Here is a 17855-nt window from a genome sequence, read left to right on the forward strand (position 1 = left end):
AGTCCAAAATATTTCCACAAGGGCGAAATTCAAATACACACACTTGAGCAATCAAAATATTGGCACATCTAAAACACCCAAATAATTTTCCAGTAAGCATTATAGAATCAGTGCTTTATTAAATTAAGCAAGAAGCCAAGAAAAAAGCACCGCAAGGTCTTTTTCCAAAGAAACAGCAAAATTTGATCAGAAACGCATGCACAAGAATTTAACACTGTATTAAATGAAGCAATATTTAAATAAAATACATTTCTTGCAAACTTTCATAGGAGTCAACAAGCATATATTACTTCCTCTAACATGCTGTGAGACACTTCTACTATACCTTAGACCTTTTCCCCGCCTGTCCAAGACTTTGTATATGTCTCTGTACAGTGGACAAGAGATCATTACAATAAAAAATGTATTCAAATAACCAGATAGGTATGACAATAAATTCATGATGGATTTAACACAATATCCACCTGATCCAAGTGACTATAAGATCCTGGCATTTAACTGGAATTGCGATGTTCAAATCAAAGCCAACCAATATAACTAAACCATAATAAATCTTCAGTGCAATTTGATAAGCTTTTAAACAAAGCAATTCAAAGCCTTCCATTTTCCCCGTATTCCAACTTGACAAAGAAAACGGTTTTCAGAAATATGTTAAAATAAAAAATTCAGTTCAACTTTGCTTGGCAACACAGTGGCACAGGTATTAGTGCTACTGCCTTCACAGCTTTCATGATAGAGGTTCAAACATGATCTCTAGTGCCGCCTATGCTAATCGTATACGTTCTCTGTGACAAGCTTCCCCCGCACATTGCTTCAGGTTCCTCCTGCATCCCAAAGATGAGCAAGTTAATCATCCAATGTAAGCTGCCCCAAGAGTGCCAACAGTAGAATCTCAAGGGATTTGATGGGAGTGTGGGAAAAATAGAATGTCATTAGTATGAAAGGTACTCTAACCCATTAACCCATGGGTACCCATAAGTGCACCTTTCATTAGGAGTTTGAGGTGACTTTGTATGATACCAATTTCTGCAGATATATCATGGACAGTATTCTAACTGGTACAGAGGGGGTGACTGCACAGAATCAGAAAAACCTGCAGTAAGTTGCAAACTCAGCCAGCTCCCCAGCATAGAGGACATCTTCAAAAGGAAATGCCTCAAAAAACTAGCATCTATCATTAAGGACCCCCCCCCCACCCCCAAAATCACTTAAGTCATGTCCTCTGCTCATTGCTATCATCAAAGAGGTTGTAAGGAGCCTGAAGACATGCACTCATTGTTTTAGGTACAGCTTCTTCCCCACCATCAGCTATCTGAATGGACAATGAACCCATGTACACTGTCTCAATTTTTTAGGCTCTCATTTTACACTACTTAATTTAATTTTTAAAAATACATTTTATTATATTCTAGTTTATATTACTGTATTGCATTGTACTGCTGCTACAAAACAAATTTCATGACATATGCCAGGGATATTAAACCCGAATCTGACTCTGACTGCTGGCACAGTGCAGTGGATGGAAAGAGCTGTTTTAACAAATTATGACTTTATGACAAAGCTCTTGATAATTACTTGACAAGTGAAGGTGTGGACTTTCTAGCCAACAACTGTGCCAAAAATTCTCCACGTATACCAGCAGAATACATTTACAAGCTTACCCTTAAATGTATTTCTTTACAAGTGTTTCAAACATAATTATTAATTCTAAATATTTTTACATCTGAGTGGATAGGCAAGAATATAGTGGATGCATTATAATGTGTGAAAAAAATTCAGTTATCTAATTCGGAGTACAAAACAGGAAAAGTGTAGCATTTAGTTTTGTTTAAAAAAGTGAGGGATTAAATTTTTTTTTGAAAAGACCAAGGTGTCAATGTACACAAGTTGCTGCAATCTATATTGAGGTATAGCATATGATTGGAAAGGTAAGTGATACCTTGGCCTTTGTTACAAGAGAATCTAAGTTTGTGCGCAGAAGATGTTAACTACTGAACCCATACCCAGAGAGTTCTTTATACAACTTTATCATAATTATTTAAAGACATATATTATAGCCTCAATATAATGCAAGCGCTAGAGAGAAAAAAATTATCATTTACAAGCTATCTGCTTTACAAATGAAACTCACATTTACTCAGTTTCTACCTTGGGAGGCATGATGTTGCATGTCAAGCTTCTGAAACTGAATACACCCTATCCTCGTTATATGAGTCTTCAGACAATGTGGATTATGCGAGGAACCTATTTCTACCAAGGTCTCGTTATAGGCGTCCAGAACTCACAGTTATGCAAGGAGCACCGCTTTCCCGCCAATATAAGTCAGGTGCGCGCGCCTCACAATTTCACTCCCGCCACTCTCGCATTGGTTTTGGCAAGGTGTGGATGCGTGATCTTAAACTTCTATTGGTTTTACCTACAGTGCAGTGATTTTGCACTTGAAATATTTAACTATGCCTCCTAAGCGTCCGATGTCATGTCCTGGACCGTCAGCCAAGCGGCAGAGAACCACAGTCATACTTTATTGATCCCGGGGGAAATTGGTTTTCGTTACAGTTGCACCATAAATAATAAATAGTAATAGAACCATAAATAGTTAAATAGTAATATGTAAATTATGAAATAAGTCCAGGACCAGCCTATTGGCTCAGGATGTCTGACCCTCCAAGGGAGGAGTTGTAAAGTTTGATGGCCACAGGCAGGAATGACTTCCTATGACGCTCTGTGCTGCATCTTGGAGGAATGAGTCTCTGGCTGAATGTACTCCTGTGCCTACCCAGTACATGATGGGAGACATTGACCAAGATGGCATTAACCGCTTTAACAGTTGAAAAAAAGTTGGAAATTATAAACAGCGTGGCATCAGCTAAAGGTAACACAGCTCTGGGTCGCTACTGCCGGGAACAGAATCTTGCCTTTGAAGTTCTTTTGTTGCTTGACAATGCACCAGCCTATCCTAAACATTTGGACAGCATTCATCCTAACACAACTGCGTTTCCTGCCGCTTAACACAACATCGCTGATTCAACCACTCAACCAAGACGTAATCCACATTCAAGGTATGCATATTTTTTTACGGCGAACTATCTCTCAGATGCTGCAAGCAACAGACGATTTTGAAAATCCCGGGAGTTTACCAACGGTGAGGGAATGGTGGAAGTCAGAGCACTTGGCACAAATGGCAATGGACATGGACCCACGTTTAGAACAGAGTCAGCATTTCAGTCGTTCCTTGCCATCAATCCTTCTTCCCTACAAGCAAATTTAAAACAAAATGCTGCCAAGCAAACAACCCTCACCACTTTATTCAAATCAGTAACACCTTCTGCCGGCAGTTCTAAGAGTTCTGTGAATCTTCCTTGACCCATGGCTGTGCTTGATATGATCCTGACAACCACAACCATCCATCTTATCTGTGTAAAGCTGCCCGACACCACAACAACCACACTCATCTCCCGGAGCGAACACACCTGCCACTGTTGGTGAGTACTGTACACCCTTGGATGTTAACTTACTATGATTTATTACATTGAATAATACCTTAAATTGATGAAATATAATACAAATGTTGTCTTATAGTACTGCTTCTGTGTCGTATTGGTATGAAAATGTGAATAAATTAAAGACAAAACATATTTAGGAAGCCCTCTGGAACGCGTCCCTATTTTCTCCATTTAAATAATTATTCACATTATGCGATTTCACATTATGCGTCAACTTCGAGGAACGTATCCCCTGCATACGAGGATAGGGTGTATAAAGGTTGCACAGTACATGCAGTGTTGGGGAGACAGCAAAGAGTCACCCAATTAGTGGAAGAGATGGCAGGTTTGCTGCAAGAGGAGAGGCTGAGCAGATGGCCTACATTCGTTAAGGTTTAGAAAAATGATGGGAGTCCTCGAAAGAATGCAAAATACCTCAAACGTCTCAGGGCACAATAGACTGGATGAAGAGAAAATGGCTGACTGCAATCAAGTACTGTGGTCACGTTCTCAGAAATAAGGAGTCATGTATTTAGGACTGGGGTGAGAAATAATTTCTTCAAAGGCTAATGAATGTTTGGAATTTTCTATACACAAAGAAGGGCTGGAGGTTCTTTCCAAAGGGGTGATAGATATCAGAAGATTCTCGGCGCATTAGATTACTGAAAGAACAGAGTTGCAGTACAAGATCAACCATGATCTTTATGAAAGGCAGAGCAGGCTTGTAATGTAATGTAGCCTCCTCCTGCTCCAATTTTGATATCTTTAAAGTGCTGTTGCAAACAAAAATGTAATCTGCAACATGGCAAATTGAAAGGGATACAAACATTGTGGACGTTATGACTGGACTTATCCAAAAACAGAAAACGAATGAAACTAATGGGTGAATCCAAACTTTACAACAAAATGCTGCGAATTACAAACTTAATTAAATAAATCTTAAGGAATAAAAACCCAGTATAATTAATTTCCACATAACTTCTCATGCATTCCAAAATACACCTAAATGCCTATGTACAACTCCAGCTTGTTTAAAGAGCCAAACACAGACTTTACTGAATCAAGGTCAGACATTGCCAGAATTAGAAGAACTGCCTCAATGATGAGAGAACAATCTGATCAGATACTCAGAATCACAATTTCAAACCAATTCAGCAGCGTTGGTGTACGTCATGGTCCACATAAAGATAGACCCACAAGAAAGGGGGCAGAGGGGGTAAATATACAGCATGTACCATTCAAAATGTTACGGCTTCAGGAGAAACAGATGGAGGTGGAGGGGGCAGAAAACCTCTCTCAATTGATAAACCTCTTCTCTTGAATAAATGAATTTACCCTTGTACATTACCACAGTCCAGCCTGAGTCTTGAGATCATTCTACAAGTGACTCAGTCATGATATTGAACAAGTCTGTGTGACAGAACCTCCAATTCTGGAAGAGTTTCCAAAAAAAATAAGATTTTCTAGGGGAACCTTGGTTGAAATGTGGTTTCTCTTTCTGTATCTGAAAGCAGTTCCTAGGTTAACTTCAGGTGGACTGAGTAGCTTTATGTTCATCTTGACTTGCCAAATCATACCAGAGAAATATTTAGATTTAACCATGCAAGTCAGGAATCACACATAAACTAAGGACAGCAGTGAAATGGAAATCTAATATGTTAACTCTTCAACAGTCAGAACAATAGTCAGAATAAAATAGCTGTTGTTCTTGGCTTGTTATTTTAGCCCAGGACATCGTTGCAGCATTTCAAAATGAAACATCCTATTCCAAACATCTTCAACTTTCTCAGTAAGTTTTCCATCAGAAGTGAGGATATTTATGCAATGGCTGCAAAGAATGTGGTCCTACTGGTTTCTCCTCAGGGAACAAAGCAATCCTGCTTTTCCAGAACGCAACATGGACAAGTTGCATATTTGGGTGAGTAACAAAGAAACAATCATGCCACTCAATTGTCAAACAATAACCAGGAGAGCGTCACTGGGCTGTTTGCTTCCACAAAAGGTCACAGACTTAAGTATTTCTCACTTATTTTAAATTTCAGTTTCCACCATTTACATTTTTCTCTTTCTGTGTATTTAGGAGACCCTCATTATAATAAAAACACATTCCTTTCTCATTCCAATCAAAACTCCAAGGTGCAAGGAAAACAATTTTATTAAAGAGCTATTCACATTAAAAAAATATAAAATGCATAATTATTTCCAAATTCAATCTACAACTTCAATTACTGCAGTGCATCAAAGTACTTTGATCAGTTTTGATCTCTTTTGTACTACAGAGGTGTAAAGTGACAACTGTATAATGTTCAATCCCATTCACAGCTCCTCAGCAATTGAAGCTACCAGCCAACTGCTCACATGATAGAAAAGAGTAAACAGTCCACGCTTCAGGTCACGGTTGGCATCTGCATATTCGCATGTCCAGGGGAATCTAACCACCTAACTATGGCCACAGCAAAATAACTCACCATTGATACATACAAGCAAACATTTAACCAGAGCAGCTGCATAAATCCAAGACTACAGGACCAGGTCAGAGACTTTGACTCACCATCTTCACGGTGATGAAATAAATACCTCTCACTTGCCCAGTTGCATTCATCACTAACAACTCAAGCAGTTTAATACAATCCAGGAGAAAGTACTCTAGCCACAGCTCTGATTTTCTACACCACAAGATTGTGCTATTTACTTACTCATTCTATCTTAATTATATCTTCCAAGCCTACAAGCTCCAATACCAAGGATAAGGGTTCAGGTATGTGGGAACATGATCAACTGCGAGTTCTCCTTCCAAGTTGCACACTCTCAGCTGCCTCGGCGTGCTTTGTCATGACAGACCCAAACCTAGCATTGGGGTGTACTTCATCAAAAGCACTACTTTCAAGACTACCTTCTCAAGGGTAACAAATATTGACCTAGCCAGTAATGCCCAAAATGCAGAAAAGATTAATTTAAAAAAGACGATATACGAATCCAACAATATATGCAATTCAGAGGGTAAATGCAGAGCTAAATGCTAAAAAAAGACAACATTGCATATGAATAGCAACATCACAAATATAACATTGCATCAAACCATGTTCCTAAATTTGAGTGCATGCAAAATTGTTGCGATCATTTAAGAATAATACGTGCCAGAGGACAGTACAAAGAAACATAATTCTAAAGCTCTGTTAGGTAAAAGGAAGTGGTAAAAAAAAATCAGGCATGAAAATACTGTAGATTGCTATTCACAAGATGCCAATTCACTTTATGCAGAATACCCAAGCACAATTTCACATCTTTTGACGACACAGAATTGTACAAATTTATTCATGGGAATTTCTATACTCAATTTTCAGATGCATCAATATTCAGCTGGAGCTTGGAAAACAGTGGTTATTGCCAATTCCCAACTCAAAGCTTCTGGTAGGCAATCTTGGTGATCTGTCTACAGTTTTGACACAATTGACCACATAATCCTCTGCCAACATCAATTCAAAGCCACACTTCAGCGAATTCCACTCCTCATTGTACAGTTACAGGTGTCCCCCGCTTTTCAAACGTTCGCTTTACGAAACCTCACTGTTACGAAAGACCTACATTTGTACCCTGTTTTCGCTAACAGGTTTTTTCACTGTTACGAAAAAAGCAGCGCGCGAAAAATGGCGGCATGCGAAAAAAAAGCAGCGCTTGCCCCGAGCCGTCAAACTCCTCCCCCGGAACTGCATTCTAGCCGCCATTGCTTAAACACGTGCTTTATCTCGATTTATTTTGTGCGTCCATTAGCAAGATGAGTTCTAAGGTATCAGAAAAGCCTAAAAGAGCTCGTAAGGGTGTTACACTTAGCGTAAAACTAGACATAATTAAGCGTTTCGATCGTGGTGAACAAAGCAAGGACATTGTCCGTGCGTTGAACTTGCCTGCATCCACCATTCGCACTATTTATACACAGAGAGAAAAATTCTTGAAAGCTGCCGATGTTACTGTTAAGTGGTCTCTCTTAGTCGGCATCCAGTAATGGATAAAATGGAAAGTCTATTGCTTGAGTGGATTGATGGGTGTACAAAACGTGGTGTTCCTTTAAGTTATCTTATACTTAAGGAGAAATCAGTCAGTCTTTTTAATAAGCTGAAACAGAAAGCACTGGCCGATGGTGATGAAAGTATTGCGAAAGTGGAATTTAAAGGTAGTCACGGGTGGTTTGATCGGTTTCTGAGGTGAGGGCAGCTTGATTGTTTAACGTTTACTGGAGAGAGTGCTTCGGCTGACACTGAAGCTGCCAAAAGGTTTCCAGCAGAACTGAAGAAAATAATTACAGAAGGTGGTTATTTGTATAAGCAAGTGTTTAACTGTGATGAAATTGCAATTTATTGGAAAAAATTGCCGAGTAAGACATTTATTTCGAAAGAGGAAAAGCTGGCAAAGGGACACAAGGCATCGAAGGACAGGTTTACCCTAATGCCTATTATTAACGCCACTGATGATGCTGTCCTTAAGCCTCTACTAGTGTACCATTCAGAAAATCCGAGGGCACCTAAAGGCGTTGATAAGAAAACACTTCCCGTTGTGTTCCGTTCACATCCAAGCAGTTGGAACACCCAAGTGCTTTTTTCTGAGTACATGAGCAGATACGTTAGTCCTTTTGTTGAAAAATACTGGAGAGAAAATAACCTCGATAATAGGTGTCTTGTGATTGTGGATAATTGTGCTGCTCATCCGCCTGCCATTACCGAGTATGGCGGTAACATTCGTGTTGCGTTCTTACCGCCGAATACGACATCGTTGCTGCAGCCGTGTGACCAAGGCCTAACAGCCACAATTAAGGCTTACTATACGCAAAATGTGATGCGTCTTATTGTAAGTGCTATTGACAGAGAGGGCAACCCCGAAGCATCTTTGTGAGAGATCTGGAAAGACTACAATATAAAACTGGCAGTCGCCAACATTGGAGATGCTCTCGATAGGCTAACAGTCTCGATGAGAAATGACATTTGGAGGAAACTATGTCCCAAAGCTGTGAACGATTTTAAGGGCTTCGAACCATCAACAATAAATATGACAATAGTGAGCTTGGCTAAGGAGGCTGGGTTTGTGGAAGTTGAAGAAGATGATGTTGACAACAGGAATTCTGCAGATGCTGGAAATTCAAGCAACACACATCAAAGTTGCTGGTGAACGTAGCACGCCAGGCAGCATCTCTAGGAAGAGGTACAGTCGACATTTCAGGCCGAGACCCTTCGTCAGGACTAACTGAAGGAAGAGTTAGTAAGAGATTTGAAAGTGGGAGGGAGAGGGGGAGATCCAAAATGATAGGAGAAGACAGGAGGGGGAGGGATGGAGCCAAGAGCTGGACAGGTGATTGGCAAAGGGAATATGAGAGGATCATGGGACAGGAGGTCTGGGGAGAAAGACAAGGCGGGCGGGAGAACCAGAGGATGGGCAAGGGGTATAGTCAGAGGGACAGAGGGAGAAAAAGGAGAGTGAGAGAAAGAATGTGTGTATAAAAATAAATAACAGATGGGGTACGAGGGGGAGGTGGGGCATTAGCGGAAGTTAGAGAAGTCACTGTTCATCCCATCAGGTTGGAGGCTACCCAGACGGAATATAAGGTGTTGTTCCTCCAACCTGAGTGTGGCTTCATCTTTACAATAGAGGAGGCTGTAGATAGACATGTCAGAATGGGAATGGGATGTAAAATTAAAATGTGTGGCCACTGGGAGATCCTGCTTTCTCTGGCGGACAGAGCGTAGGTGTTCAGCAAAACGGTCTCCCAGTCTGCATCGGGTCTCGCCAATATATAGAAGGCCACATCTGGAGCACCAGACGCAGTATATCACCCCAGCCGACTCACAGGTGAAGTGTCGCCTCACCTGGAAGGACTGTCTGGGGCCCTGAATGGTGGTAAGGGAGGAAGTGTAAGGGCATGTGTAGCACTTGTTCCGCTTACAAGGATAAGTGCCAGGAAGGAGATCAGTGGGGAGGGATGGGGGGGACGAATGGACAAGGGAGTCGCATAGGGAGCAATCCCTGCGGAAAGCGAGGGGGGGGGGAGGGAAAGATGTGCTTAGTGGTGGGATCCCGTTGGAGGTGGCGGAAGTTACGGAGAATAATATGTTGGACCCGGAGGGTGGTGGGATGGTAGGTGAGGACCAGGGGAACTCTATTCCTAGTGGGGTGGCGGGAGGATGGAGTGAGAGCAGATGTACGTGAAATGGGGGAGATGCATTTAAGAGCAGAGTTGATAGTGGAGGAAGGGAAGCCCCTTTCTTTAAAAAAGGAAGACATCTCCCTCGTCCTGGAATGAAAAGCCTCATCCTGAGAGCAGATGCGGCTGAGACGGAGAATTGCGAAAAAGGGATGGCACTTTTGCAAGAGACAGGATGAGAAGAGGAATAGTCCAGACAGCTGTGAGAGTCAGTAGGTTTATAGTAGACATCAGTGGATAAGCTGTCTCCAGAGATAGAGACAGAAAGATCTAGAAAGGGGAGGGAAGTGTCGGAAATGGACCAGGTAAACTTGAGGGCAGGGTGAAAGTTGGAGGCAAAGTTGAGATGATGTTGAGGAGGTTTTGGCATCCCATAAGCAAGAATTGACAGATGAAGAGCTGATGTAATTGCAAGAGGAAAGATTAACAATCGAAATCGAACGCAGTAGCGAAAATGAAGTCATCCAGGGACTGACCGTGAAGCAGTTTTGTGAGATTTTCGCTGTAATTGACAGCGCTGCAATGACTGCAGAAAGTATGACTTTAATTTTGAAAGGGCACGTAGGTTTAGGGCAGGTTTGCAGGATGTTTTGAGTGCTTACAAAGAACTGTACGATAGAAAAATGCGCGAGGCTCGGCAGTCAAGTATACTGTCGTTTTTCAAGCCTTGCACATCAGCCACAGCAGACGACGAAACTCGACCTTTGACATCGAGGCAGGCAGACATAGAAGAAGATGACCTGGCTACCCTATTGGAAACAGACTACGATGAGATGACACCCCAGTCTCCTCTACCTCCCACCACCCCCACTTCCCACGACTCAGCCTAACACACCATCCCGATTCCTGTAAGTGAAACTACACTGTACATACATTATTTCTACTTTATACAGGTTGAGTATTTTTGTGTTATTTAGTATGATTTGTTATTTGGTATGATTTGTCACCCTCATAGCTTAAAGGTTACTGAAGAGTGCTTCCACCAACAGCGCCTGCGCCGACGCCGACAGTGCCTTCAGCCGAGAGCGCCTGCGTGAGATTTTCACTGTGCTAGTCTGTGCTTCAATGATTGCAAAAAGTATTTCTACTTTATATAGGTTGTGTATTTTTGTGTTATTTAGTATGATTTGTCATTTGGTACGATTTGGCAGCCTCATAGCTTTAAGGTTACTGGAGAGAGTGTCTCTGCCGAGAGCGCATGTGTGAGATTTTCACTGCGCTAGGTAGTACTTCAATGATTGCAAAAAGTACTTCTACTTTATATAGGCTGTGCATTTATCATATCATTCCTGCTTTTGCTATATGTTACTGTTATTTTAGGTTTTATGTGTTATTTGGCATGATTTGGTAGGTTATTTTTTGGGTCTGGAACGCTCAAAAATTTTTCCTATATTATTAAATGGTAATTGCTTCTTCACTTTACGACATTTCGGCTTACGAACCGTTTCATTGGAACGCTCTACCTTCGGATGGCGGGGGAAACTTGTATAACTAAAATCCTCTACAGGTAGGTTTTGTCTCCTCACCCTGCACAATACTATACAAGTCATATAGGATCTATTCTTGGGTCTCTCCTGTTTCTCAATTACTTCTGATCTCATAATCCACATGTCACAGGCTCTACTTCACAGTAATTTTCTTCAGCACCTCAAAATCCTTTGTATTCTATGTGCAGTTGAATTTCCTCTAAAACTATTTTCTTTTGTATTCGCAAATCCCTTTCTCTAGTCCATGCAACACCGCACTTCTATACTAGACCAAGATGGGCAATGCAATTTCAACTTACTAAACTGATGGGGTGTGATTTGTTACATCCAATTAAATGTAATATTGCCACACTGGTTGATGATCAACTTTCTATACACTCAAATTCCACAAGACATAGCAGCAGAATTATAGCCCACCAAGTTTACTCTGCCATACCATCATAGGTGATTTATTAACCCTCTCAACCCCATTCTCCTGCTTCTCCCTGTAACCTGACTGACCAAGGACCCATTACCCTCTGCTTTAAATATACCCAATGAGTTGGCCTCCACAGCTGCCTGACTCCCTCACTAAAGGAAACAACCTCTCCACATCCACTCTGTCTCGGCCTTTCAATATTCCATTGATTGCAATGAGATCCTCCCCTCTTTATTCTAAAGACCAGTGAGTACAGGCACAGAGCCATAAAATGCAGCTCATATGCAAACCCTTTTATTTCCAGAATAATTCTCATAAACCTCCTCTGGACCTCTCAAATATTTTCTTAGATAAGGGGCCTAAAATGCCCACAATACTCCACTGCCACAAAATCATCAGTTCCGTCATCCAAATCACTGACATATAATGTGAAAAGTGTTCCCAACACCAAGCCCTATGGAACGCCACTAGTCACCGGCAGCATTCATTCAAGACCTTTCAGTTAGATTATAACTTGCACCAATCCTTCTTGCCCACTGGTCACATTAATTCCGATGTAATTGATCTTGTTTCTCCAATGATGTGTTTATATAAAGTTCTCACTTATAAATTCATAGCCTGGTTTTAACCCACTCCACTTTACTATCATCACTCAACCCAACAACCCTCTAAGTACTCCACACACCTTCCAAATCATGCAAAAACCAGCCACCTTCCGCACTGCAATGTGCCCTTGTCTTCCATTATCTTGACCTGATGCTCAGTAATTTCGATCCCATACCTTAAGTCAACCCAATACCTCCATTTTTTATCAGATTTTCAGTTATCTGCTGCAGCATATTCATAACATTTGAGGACAGCAAGCAATTCAGCACCTTGAACTTGACGTGCCATTTAATAAGATTAATGCTGCTCCAATTTACCTCAAATCTGTAGCTCCAATTATCCTTAAGAACCATGTACACCCATGCATATCAAAACCTATTTACCTCTACCTTAAAAATCTAAGGCCCTTTTCTACTACCCTTTTAGGGATACAGGTATCCCCTACTTTTCAAAAGTTCGCTTTACTCCACTTTGCTTTTATGGAAGACCTCCATTAGTACCTGTTTTCGCTAACCGAAAGAAATCCGAAGGGGATTTTTGCTTTTATGAAAAAAGGCAAAAAGCAAAAATAGAGTTCAACTTTTGCTTTGCAGCGAGCCGTTATAAAGGCGGTGTGCACCCTGAGCAGCGAGAGTGATGCCGCCAAGCTCCTTCCCCGGGAACTACACTCAGCCTCAAGCCGCCAGAGCTTTTAACTGTGTCTGTGAGCGTCTGTGCTTCATCTCAATTTATTTTGTGCATCCATTAGCAAGGTGTGTCCTAAGGTATCAGAAAAGCCTAAGAGAGCTCGTAAGGGTGTTACACTTAACGTAAAACTGGATGCGACTAAGCGTTTCGATCATGGTGAACGAAATAAAGACATTGTGAGTGTGTTGAACTTGCCACCATTCGTACTATTCACACGCAGAGAGAAAGAATCTTGAAAGCTGCGGATGTTACTATTGGTTCTGCTAGTAGCAAAGTGGTCTCTTTTAGTCGGCATCATTCCTGCTTTTACTATATGTTAGTGTTATTTTAGGTTTCGTGTGTTATTCGGTATGATTTGGTAGGTTATTTTTGGGGTCTGGGAATGCTAAAAAATTTTTCCCATATAAATTAATAGTAATTGCTTCTTCGCTTTATGCCATTTCGGCTCACAAAAGGTTTCATAAGAACGCTCTACTTTCAGATAGCGGAACAAACCTGTAGTTCCAAAGATTCAATGAACACCAAGAGGGGGAAGAAAGATTTCATTTGTTTTAAATAAACAATCCCCTTTTTAAACAAAAGTTCTCACACAAAAGGAAACATTCTGTCACATCTATTTCGCCAAGACACTTCAGTCTATCAGGTCCATTCTCACCCTCTTATTCCAGCAAATGCAAATATGTCAGCCTTGTAAATCTCTTAATTAGAAGAATTGGAGGCAGTGTCAAATTTTGTCACTTGGAGACTTGTGAAATGACATCTAAAACTTTGACAAACTTCTATAGATGTGTAACACAGTATATTCACAGCCTGGATGAAAATACCAATACCTTGGAACAGAAAATCCTACAAAAAGTAGTGGATATGGCCAGGTCCATAACTGGTCCCATAAGCTCCCAACCATTGAATATATCTACATAAAAGACTGTCGTAGGAAAGCAGCATCCATCATCATGGTTTCCACCATCCAGGTCATGTTCTTTTCTTGCTGCTGCCATCAGATAGAAGATACAACAGACTTAGGATTTGCACCACCAGCTTCAAGAAAGGTTACTACCCCTCAACCATCAAGTTCTTGAATAAAAGGGGATAACTACACTCAACTTCACTTGCCCCATCATTGAACTCTTCCTACAACCAATGAACTCACTTTCAAGGACTCATCTCATGTTCTTGTTATTTATTGTTATTTATTTATTTATATTTGCACTTGCACAGTTGTTATCTTCTGCACTCATTGATCCTGTTATAGTTACTATTCTAAAGATTTGCTGAGTATGCCCACAAAAATTGAATCTCAGGGCTGGATATGGTGACACACGTACTTTGATAATAAAATTTACTTTAAACTTTTGAACCTTAGTTAGGAAATTGCTTCATTAACAGGTCACAATGATACTGTACATGTTACTCACTGAACTGATCAGTTTATAGCACAAAGCTCCAAGAGAAATGAAATCTTCAGAGAAAAATATGGTATTCCATATTATTCAAAAGGGATGTGGTAACGCTGAATACACTGCTTATCCAGAATATTGCCTGGAGGTTTTTCCAATATTGACCTTCTATCAGATGTGCATCTGTGGGGCAACAGTGTGCATCAAATGTTACATAGTTTGTTGTATTTTGTCAAGATTTTTAACAACTCAAAAATGGATAACATACCTTGCCAGATATGGGTACAAATACAACCTGTAAGACAATCTGGATAGGTATATTGCATTGGAAAGGTTTAGAATTATACAAGTCAAATGTGGAGAAATGTAGCTAGCCCAAACAGACAGCTTGGTAAGCATGGACAAGCAGTGCTGAAGGGCCTGTTCCTATGCTGTGTAACTGACCTCTGTCTACATGACATTTTACAAAGGCAATGGAGTCTCCTGCAAATTCACTATCATAAAAACTTGGAACTCATCACTTAGCAGCACTAGAATAAAGTACTTTTATTAATTTGACTATGAAACATCACTTTTGAGGGTACTTAGGGGTAGGCAATAAACAACTGACTCACAAGAAAGGCCATATACTATAAATGAAAGACAAGACCTCAATGCTGAAAGTTCTGTTTCAATTAACACCACATACAGCTCACAATGTGTGATCTAAACATCTTATACTTAACTTTGTGACTATGATCCCATGTTTTCTACATAGATCATGACACAAATGGGTACTGTCCTTTAAATAGTACAGTCATCGGTAAGGTCTTAGAAAGCTACCAGAAAAATCAGTATTCTACAAATGCCTTTGTCATTTTGCAAAATAAGCATTACAATCTAATTTATGTTCCTAAATTTAAATAGGAATCCTGTAATGAATAGGTTTGAAGTTGCTCTGCATAAGCAAACATCGACAAAAATGTAAACAACTCCTTTACGATGATAATTTTAAATTAGTTCAGAGCCATACAGGGGTATGTGGTTAAATTTTAAAAGACTACAGAGGAAACAGCTAACCTGCTTCTATTATTCAGCATAGGGCACAAAAACAACAAAAGGCAATAAAGCAACCATTAACACAAGCAGATAAGCTTAGCAGATCTTACCTGAGAGTCAATTCTCTTATCTATGCAGCTTTCATCTTTTTCCAGTGCCTTTGATTCATGGCTTTCTGATTTTACCAGGTTTTCTGTTATTGATGTCTGCTTAAGGGTATTCTCTTTACCCCTCATCGCCTCAGCTTCTTCTTTCACAATACTGATATCAGACATTCTCATTGGATAAGTTCACTCTTGATTCTACTAAAACTGGAGAACCTGCAACAAAATAAATAATCCCAGTTTCACACTGCAGTTCACATCACCTTTTTCATTGTGCTAGACAAATAGTTAATCTTTCTTGTACATTTATATTTATAAATCGATACCCTGAAGAAGAAACTTGTTGGTACACTAAGTGTCATGAATTAAGAACAGGATCTTCAAAGGCATTTGATAAAGTATCACATCACCTTGCCAACAGAAATTAAGCAATAGGCACAGGCACTGCAGCAATTTTGGCACCATGTATAAAAGATTGATTAAAAGATTTTATTTAAATTAAAGCAATGAACAGTGGCACTTTGCATAAATACAAATTGAACTTTAAGACTATTAATATTTTCAGATTGCAAAAAGGAAGTTATTTGTCCAAAAGCAAAATTGTCAAATAAATCAGGATTAATCCATTGCATATCTGTGGGCCAACTTTTAAAAAAGGTTGTGAAATTTAAAAATGTTTAGAGGATATGACTTAGCCATTGCAGCTGCCCTCAAAACTCCAAAACAGGCCAGCTCCAGGTGGTTGAAATGGATGTGCGAAGTATCAGATTAAAAGAATCAAGCACACTGGATTCAGCGTTGTCTAGGCCGGAGTTGAATTTACAGCCCCTTGTCACCTTAACTTAACCAAAGGCAAGGAAATGTGTATGCTTATACAACAAAAAAATCCACAAACTAGAAAATTAATTTTTTTAGCTTGTTGCTTCTGAGTCACTTTCTGTATTAAAAAGCCTAAGCAAAAAAGATAAAATGCATTAGATGTTCACTATTCTGTGGAAATCCTTTTGTTACCTTAATCACTGCAATTCAGCACTTTAAGAACACCAATATATTTCACAAATTACTGCAAAATACTGATACGGTCATAAATTTGGTACTTTGGTGATGCTGGATTGGAAACTTTTACGGACTACTGGAATCTCGAGCAATTTCTAGTAATTTTGGAACTCCTTATTCACTTTTAAAAAAAGATGTTACACCATGATACTAAATTGCTTGTGAATCAAGTGAGTGGCAAGGGAGCATGATTACCGGAACTTCACAACCTTTCAAATTCTATCTGTGGGCCAACTTTTAAAAAAAGGTTGTGAAATTTAGAAATGTTTAGAGGATATGACTTAATCAAGGAGCTCTTTATCATATTGTTAACACTTACAAATTTGTTTCTCTGCAGAATAGCAAGAAAGATGTCACTGCTTATTGCATAATTGAGCCAAAAACATAAACACTGCATTTCTTAATCACTCCAAATGTAATTCTCACAGGAACTTCCATTTTGAATACACTCATTCACTGGACCGTGGCCTCTGAATGATGCCAGCAGAATAGTGCAGCATTCCACAACCAAATGAAGCATTAAGAGGCGAGAATTAATTCATAGCACCAGGTGATAAATCTGTTACTCTGCTGGTTTTTAATTCCCGGTATACTCTCTTGCAAAATCGGTCCAAAGACCTAGGTAAAATTTAACTGTTCTATTACCAACTGTCTACAGAGCACAAACTTAAATACATGATTTCCATAGGAGGTGGTGTTGTTAGCAAACTTTGATCTGTCACTGCGACTCCACAGTCGCATGGCAAATCTTGTACAATCCAAAATATAAAAAGGATGGAGGAAATCAATTGTAAATCTGAATGATGAAAGCAATAGACATTCGAATCATTACTTTCCTATGTATATGTTAAATTAAAAAATCTTGATCTTTCATTTGTGGTCAGGCAAACTCTCCTCTGAAATAATTCAAAACTGTAAGATGACCACAGGGATTTTAAATGATCAGAATCCGAAATGCATTCTGCACAGAAATAAGTCCTTCAACCTCCCAACTCTGATGGGGACCAACTAGTCAAGTGCCGACACTTGCAACTTGGATGTCACTTTGTAACAAAACTAAGCAGTTTCTGAGACCTCTTATTTTGCTTTTATGTTTCCTTCCCTCCATTACCCAACTTGCTTTGACCGTCCTGAACTAAAGATGACAGCTTTCTCCAGGAGTTGTCAATTAATTTAGATTTATTTTCTCCTTTCACTGGCCATTTCAAATTCTCATTCAGTATTTTGGAAACTTGGATCAGGTTTCCTTTTAATTTCTTTACTTCAGTTCACTACAGTTTAGTTTCTTGACTATTTTCTTAATTAAAACTTTGCTAAACCATTTTCGGAGTACGACAATGAAAACATGCACACCATAATCTGGAAATTATATGGCTGGTAAACTTTATAA

The 17855-nt window shown here is 39.8% G+C and overlaps 1 protein-coding gene across 20 annotated transcripts in view; it reads right to left on the reverse strand.

Moving 5' to 3' along the window:
* Positions 1-17855, reverse strand: part of LOC134346861 (R3H domain-containing protein 1-like) — a 171628-nt gene that overhangs the window by 96689 nt on the left and 57084 nt on the right. For 15 of the 20 annotated variants that reach the window (XM_063048645.1, XM_063048640.1, XM_063048646.1 and 12 more), the window contains 2 exons: positions 15416-15625; positions 326-367 (listed from right to left, as the gene is read on the reverse strand). In XM_063048645.1, coding sequence (XP_062904715.1) covers positions 326-367; positions 15416-15586 — 213 coding nt within the window. In that variant the 5' untranslated portion in view covers positions 15587-15625. Of the gene's footprint in view, positions 1-325; positions 368-13700; positions 13862-15415; positions 15626-17855 lie in introns of all 20 variants that reach the window. The other 5 variants (XM_063048648.1, XM_063048651.1, XM_063048654.1 and 2 more) reach the window with 2 other exon arrangements.

Source organism: Mobula hypostoma, chromosome 5, assembly GCF_963921235.1.
Source record: "Mobula hypostoma chromosome 5, sMobHyp1.1, whole genome shotgun sequence".
Taxonomy (NCBI): Eukaryota; Metazoa; Chordata; class Chondrichthyes; order Myliobatiformes; family Myliobatidae; genus Mobula; species Mobula hypostoma.